Raw genomic sequence first — 22152 nt, 5'->3', positions numbered from 1 at the left:
TTAGGAACTTGATCTAAAGTCTATTGATGTTAATTTAAGGGTTTTCACCAAGTTCACTGGGCCATGGTTCAGGCCATTAGCCTGAAATGTGTGTGTACCACCAGAGAATTATAACTGTGCTTTAGTTGGAATGCAACTGATTATTGTCCCAAAATAAAAGACATTTTAAATTTTGCAGTAATTTAACATCCCATAAAACATAGCTCAGCAAAGCCTTTTTAGCCAATAAAGACTTCAAACACACAAATAATGGGTATCTGTCATTTTTAAGCAAGACTTATTACAACCATTGCTGCTGTATAATAAACTAATAAAGTACTGCAACTGTGCAGGCTAAAGAGATATATTGTTACCTTCCAGTGAACCTAGCATTGATTTAATACAACACAATAGGTTTAGGGTTTCTATAGCAAGTTGTGTAGAAATGGATCTGAAGAGTTATTCACATTTCACTTACAAGCAAAGATAATATCAACAATACCTAAAGAATTACAGTTAAAAGCAATTTACGGGTTTGCCATTCTTAATAAAGGTTAAAGAAGTGCCAAGTTTATTTTTTTATTACAAGCTGCACTAGTGGTAAACCTTAGTTCCCACAGATTCAGCTGCATTCAGCCAGGTGATACCATATGTAGAGAAGGGATTTTTCCATTTTAATTCCAAGCCAAAAGACAAAGAGAAGAGAAGCTTGAGATCAGACTGACCAGAATGACACTTTTCCTTCCATGGAAATGAATAATGGAAAGAGAACTCTAGAAAATGTCAAAGCAAATTATATGGCTGGATTTTACACATTCAGCATTTAGATACTTGTAACAAACCCCAATGAGATAAAATCTGAGACTCCCAAAATCACCAGCGTCAGTGGTTCTCTTTCTGTCCAATAAATCAGTAGGCAGGATATTCCAATAGTTTTGAAATACTCCTTATCCCTCTGTTTGAAGGGAACTGAGCCCCCTCATAATTCACTGCTTCAGAAACAAGTGGTGGGAAAGGTCTGCAGCCCTTCTGCCAGATCCAATTGCTGTGCCTTCTCCCCCACAGGATGAAGTGGGAGCTGTGCAAGTGCACAGAGCACACCTCTCACTCACAAAGCCTCACTGCAGCTGCTACAAAGCGCCTTGCAACGGATGGATGACTTGCTATCTTCTGTTCTACTCACTGGAAAATACTGATTTACTCATTGAACTCAGAACAAAACACTCTGCAAACACGGAATAGCTGTAGAGACTGGTGGTTAGGCATGCTCTCAGCAGGCAAAATACTTTGTCCAAAGTACGTAACGTTTTCAGAATCTCAGAGCACTAGAGACAGGAGACATCAAAAATCAAGGAGCATCAACAAGCACATCCAACATGTCCTGCAGAACCAGATCAACAGCCCATCCAGCCCAGCATGTTAGTTATGGGTCAGGCTGTCACTTCTTGACAATACACTGTATATGCAACAAAGCAAGAAATAAGGCAGGCTCTTTCCATCTACCGCTTAGTGGAACAATTGCTATAAGACAAATTTAGAATCACTCAGAGTGCTCCATACAGCTACGGCTTGGGTCATCATGGAAGTGCAACACCTCCTGGCTTCTTCACATTGTGCACATAACACCCTTGGTGTGCTGACCTCTGCAACAAGGGCTTATTCTTACAGCTCAGGCCAAAGATATGCCACACTGTACTCACACAAGCAAGACTTTTTAAAAAAGCTTTTTATCTTTAGTGATTCTTACTGTTAGACCTATTGGTTCTTTATGTTTGGAAAATAAAAACAAAAGCAAAACCAACTTCTCAATCATGTAATTCTTTGGAAATACTCTCAATATATAATGATGCAAGTGAAGTCTGTCTACCTCAATAGCGAGAGGACTAGTATAAAATGCAGTCTCAAAGGACTAACACCTATTAATTGCATCATTTCATTGAACAATGAATATTCAGAAAGGTTCCATGCCTGCCAAGTAGATTAAAATTCTAGACAGAGATAGTTATTTCTAGCAGCATTTGCTATGATAGCAAGGGAGCCATGAGTAACCTGGAAGCCAGGTTCCCACCAACATTCAGACCTCCACACAGTCATTGGAATTAAAGATAGTAAATATGAGCAAGAGATTTTTTTGAATCCGTTCAAGTAAGCTCTCCCCTACAGTACTAATAACTTGCTCTGAAAGCCAAAAATGTCTGTCACTCACACCCTTGCTCTCCTCAGCTTCAGTTCCAAACTGCATTGGTATTTATTTGCCTCTCCCCTAACAAAACCATAGTGAGTGCACCTTGGATTGTCCTGCAGTGTTGGCAAACACCGGATCATGTCTGTGCCCACTTGCCAGCATGTTGGTGTGGTCTCTGAACATACAGCAGAGAAGCATCTGTGCTGGTTTTGCTATGTCCACCCCTGTGGGATGATGGGCAGGGTTAAAATTTAGAGGAGACTAAGAATTCTTAGAGTAAAATGCAGCTGCAAGTCCGTGGATGGAATGCAGTCGACATGCTCCCCATACAACGATAATCGTGTGCTCAGAGGGATGGAACAGAGAGCAGAACAAAGTGAAGTCTACGTGGCCTCCCTCCATTGAAATCCTGGCAGAAAGCGGAAACACTGTGCTACTTGGAAGATCATGAGACCATACAGTACCTGTCAGCCAAGGGAGAAACAAGGGGTTCTGCTGCTGAGCCAACAACCACGTCAAACCCCCCCCCCCAGACGACCACCCCCATCCCATTAGGCAAGAGAACTTTACACCAATCAGAAATAAAAGGTATTTATGACTAGAGCTACTCAAGCTCCACCTAAACATAAAGAAATAGTATAAAAGTAAGTTGGGGATAGGGGGAAGATTGCAGAAGACTCCACTGAAACTGCTGGGGTCAGCTGACAGGCTGAGCCCATCTTCTCCCCCCACAGGGATGCCCTGGGTAAGAATTATACTCTACACAAGTTAAATGCTGTTATTGGTACTAGAGCTTGTGCTTCCTTAATATATATCTCAGTAGATTGCTCTAAAAGTCTCCACACTGTTGGCTGAGCCCCTCTGACAGGGGCAGTCAAATCCCCCTCTGATCTTGTGACTGTTGGGGAAGGGTCTCATTACAAGACGGTGACTGGTGGGACACGAAGGTCTCAACTTTCCCGGGGGCACCAACAGGCAAAATCTAAACTCCCCCCTTTCACGTGACAACCCCTGATTCCAAAAGCATTTTAATTCAACAAGACACTCTCCTCCAGTTTCATGGGATTGCTTCAAAGGCAGACTCTTTTGTACAATCTGCAATTCACTGGTTTTCTAAATCTTTGGCCTAGATTTCAAACTGCCTTTTATTCACATTAGAAAAAAATAAATCTTTATGATATTGCTGGTTACCAAGCCTTATCTTTGACATTTTTAGGAGCCTCCCAGTATATGGACACTTCTTGAAATCCATCACAACAGTTGCAAATAGATAGTATTGATTGTGCTGTGAATTTTCATATATCAGTTGCAAGGGGACGCGTAAGAAATAGTTGGAGACAGTACTTCGTGCTTCTACTGGGATCTGAAGACATGATGATTTTCAGATTAGTTTCTCTGCAGATGCACTCATGCTTTAACTTTGCAGTGGCTTCCTCTCAATTCCTTGATAGAAGGGTGTTAGCAACTGCTTTACTCAAAATCCAGAAATAAAACCTTTGCTGCTTGCAGCAGAGCTGCTTTCCGTTCTCTCAGCACAACTTCCCATGCTACAGGTCATCTACAACAATCAGATCTTTTATAAAATTTGGCAGATAAAAATATAGTTGCAATTACAGTCAATTCCTCTTACTAGAGATCACTGCGCTCCAGAATTCCACCCCTGAGCAGTCTCAAACTTGGAAAGTGTTACAAATCCAACCTCATTTTTGCAGGTCAGAAAAATGTGAATCCACATGCCATGACTCTTTCTTTTCTGGGTTGTGCTGGGGTTTTGTTTGTTTGCTTGGTTTTGAACCTCAGCATATTGTCTAACATCAGCATTTTTATTCTTTGCTTGAACCCTGAGTTCAAAAGCCAGCTGAGCCAATAATATCTTTTAGCCTTGAGTCAGGCCCATAACTCATCAGTAACTGAAAGTCAATTCCAAAAACTATTGTCTCTGAAAATTTCAATTATATTCTAAGGTATAAATAACTCATTTAAGGACTCACTTGCTGATTCCAGTAATTTTTTTTTAAGTAAAATTCTAATGTTTTCTGAAACTTCCTTGGAGTAGCCCAAAAGATGGAAACAACCTTGCAAGCCAGTGCAGGGAAACCTTGACTACATACTTTTAACCTATGAGGCTCTCCTTATATACCATACTATATGGTAACCAATATTTAATTTTGATTTTTAATTCATCTTTTTTTTAATCAAGGCAAGTATCAGAGGTGATAGAAAGAAAAATATGCAGCCAGTAAAGATCATTCTGAGATATTTTCTGATACTTCCACTTAGTAAGGGAACTTCTGTCCTTCCAGATCACACTCACTAAGATGACAAAATCTGGTGTTTGTCTCAGGAAAAAAATGAGAATCACAGTCCATTTTCTTTTTTTTGGAAATGCATATGTCTAGTCCAGTATAATATGCCTCCTAATTACAGCAGGGGTCTTGACTGCGAGATATTTTGGCAGAAGGCTGCTATAACCTCACACTCGGTTAGATTAACCTTTACAGTGGGCGATTTCAGCACTGGAGACGAGTTGCTCTTACAACACTTAGGATGTTAAGCATGTGTCACAAGATACAGTTGTGTCCCAGAACAGCCAGAAAAGCAACCACCTGCACGCTCCTACCAAGTGCTACAAACTTCAATATCAGGAGAATTTTGCCTTTTCATCAGACATAGCCAAAGACACTGGAAAAATGGCCAAAGGCACTGGAAAAACAACCAAAGTCTGTATCCATCTGCAGCACAATGTGAACACAGCACCTGCAGCTTTTAAACCATCTGCATACAGATACAATAAGTGTCAGAAAGCAGAGCCAAAGATATTCTGCATAAATTAGAAAATCTGAACTTTAAAATCCATTTCCTGCTAGAGCATAAAAAAGCCAACAGCATATCACTCACCTATCCTAGAAAACACATGGTCCATATTCAGCACTAAGGCAACTACGTTATTTCCTTGGGTTAGAAACTTCAGTGCAACTGCTGTGGCTCACTATGGGGCTCCTGAGGCATCTGCAAGGCACTGCCTGACAAGCTCTCCAGTGTATTTCAGGATGACTGACAGGACACAGTGGCTGCTGGAGGGCTGGCAGGGGGATGGGCATCCTTAAAGCTATATCCGAGGGCACAAGCATGGCAACAAAAATCAGAGTTAACAAGCTTTTGAACAATTAGATGACATGAAACATGTCATACTTCTAGTGATTGTTCTTGGAATTTTCAGCACAGCTACTGTTTTCCCATATATTCCAGTTGTATGCCAACTTCTGTCTGGAGGCAATGACTCACTCTCAGCCTCCTGAGCTGGACAGCAAAGGGATTCATAAGGCTCTCACCCAGTCACTTGGCACCAAATTTGTTTTCTCTGTTAGTTTTTTTTCTATTGTGTAGTACTCTATAATGACATAAAATATATTATCCTATCAATCTCACAAAATGCATAGGCCTATTGGCTTCTGAAAAACGGGGAAGACTAGAAAAAAATATTAAGACAAAGTAGTCTTGATTTGTTTTTTAACAAGATACACACGGACAGGGCACCGGAGGATTTCCAAGATGTGAGAATATGTAATAGAATGCTTTTTATTATTTGGTCTTAATTTCAATATTTCTTATACCGCTTAATCAATTGGTACCAACAGCACTCTGGGAATAAAATTTATTAGTCTTTTTGCTAATGAGCCAGTACAGCGAGAGCTAATCAGACGTCAGAGAAGTCACATAAACAATTGCTGCATTTCTCTTTAATTCTCTAGGTGACATACGAAATAAGATATTCAGAATGCTAAAATGTTCTAGTTCTGTTCCCAATACAACAATTCTTTTGCTTGAAGACCTGCTGTACTTTGTGGGCCAGACCAAGGCCCAGAATGGAGCACTATCTCCAACACCTGGGAATGATCTGGCCCATTTAATACCGGGGAAAACCTACAATGCACCTGCCAAATTATTTAGATTTCCAGACAAAGCTGTCAGGTTACACCCTAACCATCTCAGACTTTCTCACTTCTTACCACTGGCAACAAGAAACACACATGTTATTCCCATGTTAATGCACAGACATCACAAAGGAAAGAAGAGCTGGAGAACTGAAGAAGGTGACAAGATTCAGATCCATTAATAACATTTAATAGCTGAAAGCTACTTTATTTAAACAGGCTTTGCATTTAGGTGTAGATTTGCAGTGAAGTAACTGGAAAATAAAAACCACAGCACTTCTTTTTATACTCCCTTTCACTTCTGCCTACTTTCTCCCTAGAGCACTTTTTCAATCCACATCTGAAAAGCAGCTGAAATTCCCAAGGACATAAGATTTCCAAGTTCTTCAACATAGTTCTCAGCATAAACAGTGTTATATATCATCCCTTAAAATCAAGCTACCAAGGAAAAGAAACTAGCTTGAGCCTAGTTCTGTATGGATACTGGAGAATCCACATGGCAAGCAACAGGTCACGACTGACCTCATGGCGTGAAAAGGTTTAATTATGGGTTATGGAAAAATAACATTTGAGATGGGAGAAAGCATTACACCTCAACGAACTTGTCTCATGCAAACCTTCTGATATTTAGTGAGATAAAAAAATTAAGATTTTCCCCAGGGTTATAACATTCAGGACATGCTCTCTTTTCCTTGTTTAACACTCAGGCCTAGTTTTCCTACAGTGCATTCCATCAAAGCACTTTTCCAAGCAGAGGTTGTGTTTCAATATCACATAAGGAAATAGAATCACAAAGGAAAAATTATTTACTCGGGATCACAGAGAATGCCAGTGGCAGAATCAGGGACAGAGTGCTGGGATAAAACCATCATAGTCACTGGAGCACCTTACTTCCACTTTCTTTAACTGAGGCCAATAAGCAGGCTAAGGAGAGTAAAACATTTCCAAATATAATTTACACTATAAATCTAAAGTATATAGCATCTTCTTCCATACTCACATGTTAAGTTTACCCAGATACTAGTATTCTTATTCCTAGGTCAGCTAATACCTTCATGTCCCTTAAACACATCACCAGAATTCCTGCCTTTGGTGAATGTACACACTTCCAGCTGCGACACAGCGACAAATTCCAGGAGTTGCTCCAGCAGAAGTGTGAATCCTACAGCCTGACCAGCTACACAACTTTTGGCTTTGCACTGGCATGCCAGGCTGTTTTTCAACCATCCAAAAAAATGTGTGTCATGGTCCTGAGCCTACAGCCACAGCAAGAAAACTCTTCTCCACTGAAACCCAATCATGGGAACTTGGGAACTTGACAACAGCCTCACCACCTTCCCAGTCAACTAAATCATTGCCCTGCTCAGCGGAGTTCTAGTGGATATACAACACTGTGAGTGACAGCAGAATTAAAAGAATACTGCTTAGTTTAGAAATACTTTAAGAATCTTATGTTTGTAAGATTTCTTCCAGGGACAGTTTCGCAAGGATCAAGTTTTTGGTCTAGGAACTACACTTGTAATATTTAAGGTACTGAAAAAAATATTTACTTTATAAAAAAAAACCCAACCATTTTTTGGATCCATTTCAAATTCTTAAAGAAAAAAATTCCTTTCACATGAGTCTCAGTGCTATTTTCACTGCATGCAGTTTGAGCCCAGAACACGGACTCCTCTCTATTTAAGTGGCATACAGTTCTTACATGGATGGCTATCTTGCGCTCCTAAGGATAGGTCAAGAAGGTCTGGCTCCAATCCCTCCCTTTTGTTATCACATTTAAAGTGTTCCTATCTCTATTCAGAACCAGAGGCTCTGTTTAAATAAAGTTCAAGTTGACCTTCTACTAAAAATAGGATATTGTTCAACTCATTAAAAAAAAAATAGCTAACAAAAAAATTCCATGATGTGCTACTAAAAGGTTTTAAAATTTTATTTGGTATGTGCAATTCCCCATTTCCCCTTTTTGCTGACAATTATCTATTCCAACATTACACTCTACTGCTTTGCTTAACAAATGTCTTTGTCTTGCTCAGTTGCAATGAGGTAAAAAAATGTGGTTTTTTTATTCTTTGTAGAGTTGCTACTGATTTTGCCAATGGATTTGGTTGTTTCATACCCATGCATTACCCCAGGATGCTTCACCATCAGGTACTAGTTTATGTAACTATTTTCAAACTGACATAAAAGTTTGCACTATTTGTTTTGTCCACTGACCCAAATAGTAGTCTAGTATTCTAGAATAGTATCCTTCTTCCCCATTACCTACAGACATGCACAAAACAATTGCAGAACAAAGGGTAGCAAATGTGATTGATACTTTTGAAGTACATATATTGATTTTGAGATATGCTTGCAAACCACTTGGGATGCAGGCAGGCAGCTACCTAGCACATAGAAAAGCATAATCCAATAAACAGGGACAGAAGAACAGTATTCAGCAAAACCACAATCCCACCATGCCATGCCTGAATAAATGGATAGACCTTGACATGCACATTTACTCCTCCAATGGGGTTCCCAGTGCTGCATGGCACCCTATTTCCTTTATCAACTCAGACAACCAGCTTCAAATCAAAACTTGGCTCAGAAAAAAAACCTCTATATAGCTCATACAGTGTTTCTGGTGAAACAGCTTCAGAAATAAAGACTGAAGACATTCCTGCCCATTTTGACCTTCGCTCTCATTTCAACTCAAAATGATTTGGGTGAAGAGCAACCATAAAGAAAAAGGCAAAAAACTGCAAACCTTTTTCCGAGGTGGATTAGTTTTCCAACATCAACCAACTGATTTGGAATAGGAGAAAACATTAACAGTTCAATATCCATTTTTCCTAAATGTCTGTCACGAGGCCTAATTCTTTGCTGTTGGATATCTTTTGGGCTTCACAAGGTCTGAACACAGCTCTTGCCTTTAATAAGAGAAATTCAAATGGATTTTACTTAACAGAAAATTGTGCACATAAAGGTTTTGAAATATGCAGAAGGTTGTACTGAACGTAACAGCCCCTCATTACCCCTCACTTATAAACAAGTGTCTTCTATATTTTAAAATCAAAAAGTTATAAAATCATGCAGTAAGTCAGTATTTTCACACTGAGGTGTGATAAATATACATTTACATAAACCTTCCTTGCATGAGATGCCTAATGCAGCAAAGTGCAAGGGGGTAAGTTAAACTTTTTTAAATAGCAGCATCTATGCAACATTTTATTCTTCCTTTTCCATTATTTCAATACGGTTTCTCATGTCTGGAAGATAAGCAAACACATCACACAACTTTGGCTACTGGCTTAAAGCAACATGACCACGATGATTTAAAATATTAATAACACTTTTAAAACAGTCATGTTTACAGTTCTTTTTTTAGCAAGTTGGTTAAGAAAACCAGCATTTTAAATCTTTTTAACTTTTGAACTCGTTATTTTATTAAACAACTATAACAGTTCCATTTACAGCTTCATGTACTTCCACTAACATGGAAAATTGCCTACATTCCTCTTCAATCTTACCTTTTGATTCAAGAATCTAACTAAAGAGTTCCTAGAAACAGCTCTGTGAAGAACTCTCTTGATGCAGCTTGACTCCTGAGGTACCGACAGTGAGACAGCAAATGGTTGCCTGTCATTCCCAGTCTATGCGAAACAAAACAGGAGGGGAAGAGTCAAAACTGGGAGGGCAGTACTCAACTGGAACTCCTCCCAAAGTGGTAGTGCCCAACTGAAAACACCACTTAGAGACACCCAAGCTCATTCCTAGTCTTGCAAACATTGTCTGACACCGAGCTTTTAGACCCTAAATCAGACACCAGTGAAGTAAACGGCAAAGCTCCCTCAAAAATCAGGGAGGTTTAGGTGGAACATGAGAAGGGAAAGGGGAAGAAAGCAAGCAAAGACCATTACTGTAAATCCCAGCCCAAATACGGATGCAATATACAAATCATAAACATCCATGGTTTGTATGAACAGTCTTCTTCATTTACCTTCAAAAAACAACCAAAACATACTTCCAGATTCATAATCCCACATTTATAAGATTTTCCATCAAGAGAGCCATTTAGGAAATGGACATGAGTGAAGTTTTGCTAATTTGCTATTATAGCAAATCTGAGTACCCTGAAATGCAGTTTGAAATAGCACTCATGAACAAAAAACCTCTGGAAATTCTAAACAGGCAAAGGTTGCTCAATATTTGTATCTATTCTGCTAGAGACTCTATTCTGCTGCTTAAGATCGTAACGGTCTTAAACCATTCAGTCTGAAAATTTGTATGAGGCCCACGTGTCATGGGCTGAATTTTCATTTTGGAAAACTTCTACCAAAGCAGTTTTGCTATTTTTAGTTTATTTGGAGGTAAAAAGGGCACAGACAGCCCAAAGGTTGAGATAATCTGACACCATCTAATAGCACTGGAGAGGCTCGACTAGGAGGAAAAGAAAATAACCAACTAAGGAAGGAGCACATATTGTGACTACTCAGAAGAGAGAAAGAGAAAAAAAAAACACAAATACTTGGACATACGAGAGACAGTACGGAAACAGCTGCAAGGAATAGGGAGAAAAAATAAATCAATCACCTTGGCCAACTGATTTCAATAGTGTCTTCTGCACTTAAAGCTGCATAGAAAGAATGCAGCAAAATGGATTATGGATGCAAAAGCATCAAATATTACTCATATAAACTAAGCAGACTTTCCTAGATGGTACAATAATTTATTACAGGGAAATGTACCTGCTATTGCCATATTAAACTTACAATTTCATTCATAATTCATTCCTCTCAGGTTTATATTTCAAGCTTGAACCTTGGAAAAAATCCTTCTTTGCTCACTTGTTATTCATGAATTTAGGAGGCACGAACAACAATAAACAGAGAAGAAAGGTGCTGGACTAAAAAAGATTTAATTTTCTGAGTACTGTATTAAAACTATGGGATGCAATGAAAGTATAAATCTTACTAACTGCAGTTAGTATTTCTCAGCATCTGTTAGCTCTCTCAGTTCATGAATGTTAGTTTAAAGTTAAGAACAAACAAAACCACAATTCACTTCATTGCAAAATTCCATATAGACAAATGAAGTTATGTAGATGATCCCTATTGCATCTTTTTAATCATTAGATCTTTGTAACCACATCAGTGTTTTATTTATGAAGCAAATTACTACAGCAGTGAACAGCAATCCTCTTTGTTTTGATTGGAAAATTTGTCTTTCAACCATTAAATGGGTGTTAGCCCATCAACTTCTGTATATACCCGAATGTCCTGTGCCATTACTAGGAAGAGATGTATTGAGTCAATAAAATGCAGAAATTACATATGAAAAACAAAAAAATCACAGTTCACTTTCCTGAAGAAAAGACCTTGGGGGCCCAAGTCTTTGTGTTACAGAATCCTGAAACTCAAGGAGAAACACCACAGGAAGTGAACACCACAGTCACCCCGCTGCTATGGGCCATTGGAATTCCAGGATGAGCACGGTCACTGGCTCCTGCCCCATTCCTTACCACAGGCAGGGAAACACACCTTGACTGAGGGTGGACCTGAGGGGAGGGGAGCTGACCTGAGGGGATGGGGGCTGACCTGTGGGGATGGGGGCTGACCTGAGGGGATGGGGGCTGACCTGAGGGGATGGGGGCTGACCTGAGGGGAAGGGGGCTGACCTGAGGGGATGGGGGCTGACCTGAGGGGATGGGGGCTGACCTGAGGGGATGGGGGCTGACCTGAGGGGATGGGGGCTGACCCGAGGGGGCCCTAGCCCCTGCTCCTCTGCCAGCCACTCTCCCTTCATATCGCGACAGGTAGTCCATAAGCACTGAGGCTATTTGTTGGGGTTCATTTAAAATCATTTCAAGTCAGTGTTCACTTATCCTTCCTTCCAACACACGCATTTTTTTTCAGGTAGTAGGTTTTCCAGCCTCTTTTGCTAACTCCCATGATTTTTTTATCCCCTTTTGTTCCCCAAGACAAGGTTCTGCTTTTGTGTGTTCTGCCCTAACACTCTAGATAGGATTTCATAGCTTTGAGTGAGAGCTAGACCTAGTCAGACCCAACACTTCTGGAAAACACGTTGAAAATTTAATAAATCAAGTAAAGTAACCATAAAAAATAAATAAAATTTCAAATCAAACAAAGTATCCATATTTGCATTGGGTGAACACAATCTGTAGTACATCCCAGTCTTGCCTGTGATCACCCAGGTAAGGAAATTGGTTGATTCACATCAGGTTTTTATGCATCTCATGTACCTGGATTTCATTCCCACAGAAGATAAGTCAAAAATTCCTAACTGGTGAGTGGCTAAATCTAACCCCAGCATGGCATCAGGGCACGGACACACCAGACACAGGACCTTGGACATAACCCTGTGTCCACCAGTAGAGATGTCATCATGTTTTCTTAAATAATTTAGACTAAACTAGGCCAAAGGAAATTTTCAAATCAAACTCTTTAACGAAATTTCACATTGCTGCAATAACTAACTTGAAACAGTTCAGAAATAAAACTCTTCCCCTGTGGTTATGGCCTGCGTGACCCCCCCTGCAGGGGCCCCCAGGCACGGCTGTGACAATTTTATCACTTGCAGCAAGGGAGTCACCTCTCAGCAGACAGATAAAGGGAACATACACAGCATCCTGCACGAGGACGAATTCTTTCCCACGTTACAGCTTCTCCCTGGCAGCAAAGTTTTCTTTGAGCAGGTGTCCACCTCTCCCTCCTCGCCATTTCTTCCGAAGGTCTCCGCACCTACAAGCACATTCCAATATTCTGACTCTCCATTTGCCTTCAGCTATCAAAAGTAAATCCAGTAATTAGTCATTTCTATTTTCAGTTGCTTTACTGATTTATTTACTTTTAATAGAAGCACTGAACAGAGTTAATACACTTCACATTTGTATATTATTATTTAATCAAACTTGTCAGAACTATATTGAATCCACAAGATATAATTCTATACAAACAGTAAATAATATTATTTCAAGGGACAACTCTTTAAAAACATTCTGCTGACAAGGCACTAATTCCCCCCACTAGAGAAAGCATGCAATATGAAATGAGCAGTTTAGAAGCTTAAATTGCAAAATTATTCATATCACTGTAAGTGTAAGAAATGAAACAGCAGTGCCTGAAGTTCCTAAACTCATCCTTAGTTCTTCTTGGGATCCACACATGGACACAAATCTCAAGATCTCCATTGCTCTAGGTTTGTTTCTTCAAACTATCTTTTGGAATTTTCACTGGGAATATCTTTCTTGAGTAGGAAATGTAGCCTATAAAGGAGAGAATAACCAAAGATTAAAAAAGATTAATCATGAAGATCACAAGGTTCTCAGACAGTTCAACAAAAGCACATTGTCACTGTGTTTCTTTGCATGCAGCCCATCAGTGACAGAAATCAGCAACAATATAGACCTATAAAAATCAAACTTCTAACTGTGAGTGCTAACATTGTATACCATAGATTTCTCCACAAGTAAAATTCTAACAGTAGGTGTGTAATTGGTAAATATTCCAATATTGTATAACAATGTATATGTAGAAGCTTCATTTGGAAAAGGGGGCTATTTATCTGAAAGACCCAAGGTACATTGATTCTACAGGACAATCAAAGTTGTATTTATTCTGTTACTGAGTTTTACCTTTCCTTCATTCGAGGTCTTGCAATGCAAAATACACATTTGATTTCCAATGTATAAGGAATTGAAAAGGTTTATTGCTACAATCTATCATTGAGGCTTAACAGGAATTAAAGGTAGAGTGGTCTTTTGCCCAGGATAATTGCAACCTGTCAATACTACAATTAGATTTAATGTTTAGGCACAAATGTGACTAAGCCAACCACTGATCAACAGGGAGACTTTCTGATGAAGGGGTTTTTTTCATAACTTACACTTTCTAAAGTTTTTTTCTCACTTAAACTTTCTAAAGCTTCTGCTAATCTGGAGGTACTAAACACAAGGTGCACCTGCTGGTGTTACCCATTATCACAATGGGGAAAGAATCTCTCAAAGTGGAAAACGTGATGAAATGAAAAATAAATTTTAGAAAGTCATGTATTTTAAGATTTGAAGCATACAGAAGTGAAGTAAATCAGGGCCTCCAAACCCACACAGGGATCTGTGCTCAGAAAGGAGACAAAAGTCAAGCAATAGAGAACGGGAGCCAGAAGCATATTTTATTTTTGTACAGGTGGATGATATGTCCCTCTTTATTTATGGTGTTGCAGATGCCTTGTGAAAGCCAAGCCTAATTAATAAACCTACCATGACGGCATTTTTGGTAAAGATTAGCATTTTCACATGATATTTAGTATAGCTGTATTTTGAAAGCATATCTGCTTACCTTCTTTCTGTTTTCATAAAAATGTAGTAAATGTATGTATAAAACACACAAGCTGCAAGAAGGAAAATGGTACATTCATTTTGTTTAAAAGCCAGTAAATCTGGTAAAAATGTATTAAGGAAAAAGGGTCTAATCTAGTAGTGCATACATGTCTAAATTTACTAGGATTATTTATTTAAAAATAAGAATGCAACTAAATATTTGGCTGCATTGACACCACCAACAACATTCAGTTATACAATTTGATAATCTTGTAACACTGAGCCAGTAATTTCATTAAAATGAAATTCTAGTGGTGCTAGACTACATCAGCTGTTCTAATACAATAATTGGTCTTGGGGTCATTAATTCACTCACATCCTTCAAGGGAGATGTAAAATTTACTCTTGAATATTCCAAGTTCCACATAAGCACAAAGTTCTGTTCTACTCGTTAGCTTGGGCAGAATCTAATCTATTTTTTCTTTTGCAAGCATCATAGATTTCTAACAGGAATAAATGCTGAAACTATTGAATTGGTAAAGCTGATAGAGAATGATTAAATAAAAGGCCACAGACCAAATGGGTGAGAAAGGATGCAACAAGCATCACAAAATTAACATTGTACTTAAGGGGTCAAGAAAGACAAGGAAAATGAAGGATTGAAGTGCTTGGGACTTCATATTTCTAAAGAAAACATTTGTGCATTTTTTCTACTGGTTGGTTAATCTGTCCATATCCTACTGAAGATTTTTCAGTATCTGTCCTCTTTACTTGTAGAAATTAAAAACATGAAAAAAATATAGGTAATTCTATCCCAGCACCATTATTTTATATAAAAGTCCTAAACCAGATTTTTATCTCTGTTATCTATTACAGTGTTAGGCTCTTGCTAGTTTTAAGGGACTAAGAAATAAAACTTTTAAGATCCCTTTGGGAGATAAATTCACTTTCAAAATACACTTACCCATTGAGAAATTTTATTTCTTATCGTGTCCATTTTGGATCAGTTAAGTCTTCATTAAATGCCCATGAGATACACTAAAGCTTTTTTTTTTTAGTGTTTACTTCACATTTCTTACTGCCATGAAGCAAAATTCTAAGCATTGATGGCTTTAATTTAGTTTGCATTTCCAAAGCAACTGCATTATAATTTTATGAAAACTTTCTAAATCCCACAATCCTTCATGAAGGCTGTCAGCTGTAATTTATATTTCCATTTAAAAACAGGTGCCATAGGTTCAAAACTGCAAAAATTCTGGAACAATACATTCAAAAAGCAATGTCACATGCACGAATTCTGATAATTAACTAATCCTCTGACAGTATAACTGCATACAAATTAGCAATGTTTATGCATACACATGATTAACTTTAACCTATGGCATGCCAAATGCTTTAGTTAGGCTTTTAGTCTAATATCTAATTATCTTCAGGGCTGCTTAATGGCTACAGGACAGTACTCCTGGAGAATTTCCCACACCATTCTGAAGTAGGTACGCTGACGTGCCCACTGGGAACAAGGATCTTCCTCTTAGATGTCTGGGAAAGGACCCACGCAGATTGGGAAGCTCTATCCTACCCAAGCTGCCTCAGGCTCTTAAAGGTCTTAAAGTATCTCAGACTTTAAGGTCTTCAAAATTAGGATTATGTACAGCAGATAGTATGCTTCATTAATTAAACGCTTGTACGTGCAGAGGCTCTCCAGCACTTGGCAACAGACATTATTCCGGTTCAGAAATCTCAGCGTTTTACTTTAGGCTTGTATGTCTGGGTTTTAGTGTCTTCTTTAGATACTGTTGAGTTTCCCTAGCTCAGTATCCAGGGCTGAAGGCTGCAAGCCCTTTTGGATCACTGCTCATCTTCAAAAATTGATGTATCAAAGTACTCAGAGCCCCACCTTTTGCACGAGGTACCTGCAAGACGTACTGTGAGCTCTTTACTTGCAGCCTGCACAAAGAACACTGGAGGTCACTCCAGAGTTGCTCAAGTAACAACTTTTTCCAAAGAGAGACAGACACCAATTGTTTTTCAACATTCGGTTGCACGTAGCTGGTTAAACATAACACCCTGTGTGCCTTCTACACAGTCAACTCTCACTATTTATTATTTTACTGAAATTGCACGCTTATCCCGAGTCCTAGACTAATGTAAATGCAAAATAAAGGCAACTACCATTTAAAGAAAAAAAAAAAACCAGGTTTCTTCTTTGTTCTGCTATGAAACAGAAACAGGAAGCTCAACATGAGCCAACAGTGTGCCCAGGTGGCCAAGAAGGCCAATGGGATCTTGTCCTGTATCAAAAATAGTGTGGCCAGCAGGACCAGGGAAGTGATCCTACCCCTGTACTCTGCGTTGGTGAGGCCACACCTTGAGTATTGTGTTCAGTTCTGGGCCCCTCAGTTCAGAAAGGATATTGAGGTGCTGGAGCGGGTCCAGAGAAGAGCAACAAGGCTGGTGAAGGGACTGGAGCATAAGTCCTATGGGGAGAGGCTGAGGGAGCTGGGGTTGTTTAGCCTGGAGAAGAGGAGGCTCAGAGGTGACCTCATCACCGTCTATAACTACCTGAAGGGAAGTTCTAGCCAGGTGGGGGTTGGTCTCTTCTCTCAGGCACTCAGCAATAGGACAAGGGGGCACGGGCTTAAGCTCCGCCAGGGGAAATTTAAGTTGGATATCAGGAGAAAATTCTTTACAGAGAGAGTGATCAGGCATTGGAATGGGCTGCCCAGAGAGGTGGTGGATTCACCATCCCTGGAGATTTTTAAACGCAGATTGGACGTGGCACTGAGTGCCATGATCTAGTAAATGGACTGGATTTGGACCAAGGGTTGGACTCGATGATCTCGGAGGTCTTTTCCAACCCAATCGATTCTATGATTCTATGATTCTATGATTATGGTTTATTATTTGATCCAGCTGTACCTTATAGAGAGTATTGAGAGCATATGAGGGCCAAGGCCTGCCTAAAAAATTTTTCAGCTTTAATGAAGGAAAAATTGAGAAAGAAAAAAAAAAGGAACTTTGCCACCCTCTTTTTACATAGTATAGGGTTTTTCCTAAGTGCAAATCAAGTTTCACCAAGCCCTAGACTCATTACTGGATTCATCCTTAAGAGTGGTTTGTGCCATTCCTGGAGACAGAGCAATTTGGTTTGCTTTCCATTGGTCCATCTTAATATTGCTTCCAGACTGCAGTCAGCCTCCTGGGGGAAAATAAGCCATTGAGGCAGAAAGTCATCAGCCAACCCCCAAGAGCAGATCTTGAACGTTGAGTGTCTCAGACTATGTATTTGGAGGCCAAGAAGAGAGAGGGCTCTAGGTAAAATATGATCCCGGAAAACCGGCTCCAAGCAGCATGGATCCACCATCATTCCCCATAAGAAACTGCTCAGATGCAGAGGTCTCAGAGTGCTGCCAGCAGGAAGCTTCAGCACAAAAACCTGGTCAGTAAGCAAGAACTATCTGGGGGTAGCAGGTTGACACAGTTAAAATACATGGCAGAATGCAGGATGAGGGCACAGCCCATGAGCAGCAGGTTTCTCAAGGGGGGGAGTGACTCCACTTCTGAGATCCTGCAGGGCACTAGGGGCTGCAGAGGAGGGAGCAAGAGGGAGAGATAGTGGTAGGTGCCCAGGCAAGAGGTCTCATTTCATTCCATAGACAAAACACACTGTGCTACTGGAAAGTAAAGGATGTACAAAGATCAAGAAGGCACTTTTGAAGTGCTTCCCCTTCTGCCACAAAGGCAAATATATCCTGGCTTATATAAAGAGCAACAGAAGGCAACAAACAAATTTAGGTGAGATGAAACAGTATTTATAAAACCAAACACAGCTATCTGGATAATACATAACCATGGTATACAAATTTTAAAAGGATTCTAAACTACTTGCCTCAACCATTGTTTTTTCATTTAATTATTTACTCATATATAAGGAAATTTGAATCTTCTGGAGTCATGCATATATAGTCTCATTCTATCAGTGTGATAATATGATAAATTCCTTATGTCTGTGCTGGGTTAAGTAGATTTTTCTCCATTTTAATTCAGCAGCAGAATATTACTGCTGGGAGTAAGCTCTGAAGAAACATACACCAAGTCAGGCACCTACAGACAACAGTCTATGGGAGAAAAAACCCTTAAGGAGCCCTTCCTAAGAATTTTCTTCCAGTCTTGTCTGGCATTGATGTGGGAGAACTTGGAGTAATGTCAGTAGACCCCTGTTCTACCTCTAGTTACACAGGGGAAGGTCTTCCTTGCAGTCCATCAACATCACACCAACCAATGCTGCAAATATTTGCTTTCCTTATTCTTCATACTCCAGACATATTTTTATTTCCCAAACCAAAACCCTAAATAAGAAGAAGCCCCAGTGAGAGGTGGCACTGCACAAAGACAAATGCTACAAGTGTCCCTCTTTTAAGAGAAGAAATATTCAGAAGGAGCTGCAGAGCCAGAGTCTTACAGGTGCAGCAAGGTCATCTCCATCATGACAGAACATTTCTGCAGAGCACTTCTTATGGACCTAGAGATTTGTTTGCTCCATATGAAAAAGTTCTGTGTCACTGTGTAGTCACAGACTGACCTGATGCTCCCAGCCTGAGCAAGAGACCCTCTGCTCCCTGATGTGAGAGAGCACAGAGCAAAGACAACTATGGCAGAAGGACTTCTCTTTCCCCTCCCTATCCAAAGACACAAGTCACTATAACTATTGTTTTGAGAGCTGGATTACAGAGATCTCTAACTTCCATGACCAGGCCATTTGGTAGGAGTCCTTAAAACAGGGAGAGATGAGCTATGGGTGGTCTAGGACATTCTTCCACTACTTTTTTACTGCTGGCTAGCTTATCCCAGGTCCAAGGAGAGGTATCAGGGTTCGCATTGTCATGATAAACAAAATGACTCCTTCAGATCACTGCTCACCAAGTTTTGTGCTGGAGAAGGTGAGGTGCTGCAAATGTGCTGCTTTCTCAGATGCTCTGTGGAGCCTCTTTGTTTCCAGGCCTCTGGCCAGACACGTTATTTGTCCCAGTTTTGACAATGTGTTGTACAACCTAAATGGCCACGTGCAGTGTGATTGCATCAGTAGAGGAGGCTCATATGGACCATATCTGACATACCTGAGCCTGTAACATGGGGATATATGCAACCTTTAGATAGGCTACAGAAATTTGGACAAATTTGTGTGATGTTCATTTAAATCTTGTGCTGAAAGTCATACACTCCTTGACAGAGAGAAGGATTGCTTTGTGCCCATAGAAGCTGGATGCCTACACAGGTGATGTAACACCTGAGATCCAGACATCTTACTTTCTGTGTTACAGGCTGCTCCTAAAGCAAACATGAGACATCAGTTTATCCCTCAGGTCAGTTTTTGGTGCTGCCATCTAAGGCAAAACAGCTCTGTTTTCTGTTCAACCTAAGAATTACACCCTTAATCTCATGAACTAACCAATTAATCCCATCAAGAGTTACACAACTGAAATTCCTGCTACAGTCCCTCACTCAGTCCTCTTCCTGTCCTGTGACTGAAGGGGTAAGGAAAGCCTTGTCTTCTCCCTCAAACTCCACCCTTCTGACTCTTTGACTGTCAATACAGAGTGTGTTGCAAGCAGCCAGAAGTGCGTGCCCTACACTCATATATCATGCACTCCCAGCCACTATCAGACAGTTTTTGGCATAGATGGAACCTTAGCCTGACCCAGGCTTTGGGGCTGGCTCATTTTACACTTCTTTCACACACATTTCCAGCTGTATGTTGCTATACAATTGAGGATGTGCTTAGTTCACTGAATGGCAGAGATGATGTAGTGGGGGGACAGAATTTTAACTCTTCAGCAGGAAATGAATTCTGGTTCTGTAGTCTAGTTTTCATCCAAATCCACCAACAATGTTTTGAAAGAAAAAACAAAACCCAAACAGAACACACACACACACAATCCCCCCAAAACCAAACCAAACTGTTTGTTATCACAATTGTGTATCAGCAAAGAAAATTGCCTAGTTCCCAAAGGTCATGCACTCATATATTAACATTAAAAATGCTATTTAAAAGTGAACAGAAGCAAAGTCCTTGAAGTACAAAGTCCTTGTGGAGGTCGTTTATAGGAGGTGGCTGGGTTCCTGGCCACCACTGATGCATTCTCCTTGCCAGAAGAGAAATAGTGTGGAATGCTGTCTGGAAATAGTGTCATTATTAAACAGACCACAGAAAGGCTGGTAGGTGCCCTATGGCAAAAGAAACCCCCAACCAACCAACCCAACCCAACCCATAATAAAAGCCCAAACCAAAACAAAATACAATTGGGTGAATACTCTCTGTTAACTGCTACTATGTTATTTTGAGAAATGAACAGCTTCTGTTGCTTGGCTAGTTTGTAATAATCAGAATGGGAGGATGCAGGAGAGGCCGTGTGCTATTGCTATTCAGTCCCACCAGTGACTGTGGAAGCTGCTCAGGGTCCTCTGAGTGTTTTGAGGTCCCATGCCCTCTCCTGGCTGGTATTGCCTCTGCTGGAGTTTTCATCGGCCACAAATTGAGGATTTGCAAAGGTGCAACATCTTGGGTTTTCCATCTTTGTTTTTTTAAAGTCAGTTAATGCCAGTATTATATACCATCCAGTCTCCTTGAAAGCAGCTGGGCTCCTATTTATTACCCTCTTTGTCTCAAACTCATAAACCACCTCTCCCCATTTGTCTCATTTGGAGAAACCAAGATCACTTCCTTCTAACAGCTGGACCTGGGGGTAATGCCAAGGTCCAACACGTTGCCCACAGCTAGTGGAAGATCAGGGTCTAACTCTAAAACCATATTGTAAATATGGCTGAAGGAATTCTCCTCTCTCCACTGCTGTTCAGCCCCTTGAAATGCACAACAGGCAGAGTAGCCAACAGCCACAACCACAGAGCACTTCATGCAAACAGTTATGGCTACATGGTGATTTCCCTGCTCAAGGAAGGACTTAGCAGCAGGAAGGCTGCAAAGTTAACAGTCTCATTCCTCTATCTACCTATAAGTATCCTCTTGTACATAGTCTGGGACTCCAGCTCAGGAAATGACAAACCCAAGCACCAGCTAATACAACAAAGAAAATCTCTGTATGAGAAGGACTCTTCACTCCAAAACACTAGTACAAATATGCAGGAATTCAGTTCAGAAGAAACACTTGGATGGGAATGTATAAGTGCAGAATTATCCAGTAATACCTTCATCATCTTCAAATAGACCCCTCCACAGTAGGATAACTGATTTTCAATCTTGGCCTGGCAGGCTCCTGGGAAAGGAAAAGCTATGATACAGTTCTGATATGATTATAAAAGTCAAATAAGTATAGAAAAAGTCCATTGATAACAAGCCGAAAACCATTCTGCTGTGGAATTAGACAGTAAATATAATTTTTCTGAGCTCTCCTCTGCTTTCAGAGATAAAATAATTGATCTTTCTCTCCCTGCTTTGCTCTGACTGTAATTTTCGCAAGGGTTCTGCACAAACACAGACTTCCTAAAATGAGCAAATTTATATGTCATGCTTCCTGGAGCCTCCTGTTTCTGCCACTACACATACTAATGCTTGCACACTTGTTGCTATCAGAAGACACACAAAGTGAATAGCAGAAGCTTTCAACTGCAAAAGTGTTGAAGGTGCAGATAGACACAGAGCTTACGGACTGACTGGTTGGTGACGTGATCTACCTGAGAGCACTCCAGTAGTCACAGAGCTTGGGACAGCCCCAAAGGCC

At 40.1% G+C, this 22152-nt stretch overlaps 1 protein-coding gene across 5 annotated transcripts in view; it reads right to left on the bottom strand.

The window, feature by feature from the left end:
* LOC135417813 (catenin alpha-3) overlaps positions 1-14422 on the bottom strand; it is a 438645-nt gene extending 424223 nt beyond the window's left edge. For 2 of the 5 annotated variants that reach the window (XM_064662318.1, XM_064662321.1), the window contains exon 1: positions 5063-5188. In XM_064662318.1, the coding sequence (XP_064518388.1) occupies positions 5063-5087 (25 nt within the window). In that variant the 5' untranslated portion in view covers positions 5088-5188. Of the gene's footprint in view, positions 1-5062; positions 5200-9608; positions 9732-12719; positions 12883-13189 lie in introns of those variants that run through there. The other 3 variants (XM_064662319.1, XM_064662320.1, XM_064662326.1) reach the window with 3 other exon arrangements.
* Positions 14423-22152: the final 7730 nt, after the last annotated feature.

The sequence above is a fragment of the Pseudopipra pipra genome, chromosome 8 (genome assembly GCF_036250125.1).
Source record: "Pseudopipra pipra isolate bDixPip1 chromosome 8, bDixPip1.hap1, whole genome shotgun sequence".
In the NCBI taxonomy this organism is placed as follows: Eukaryota; Metazoa; Chordata; class Aves; order Passeriformes; family Pipridae; genus Pseudopipra; species Pseudopipra pipra.
This window is presented reverse-complemented; position numbering and strand designations above follow the sequence as displayed.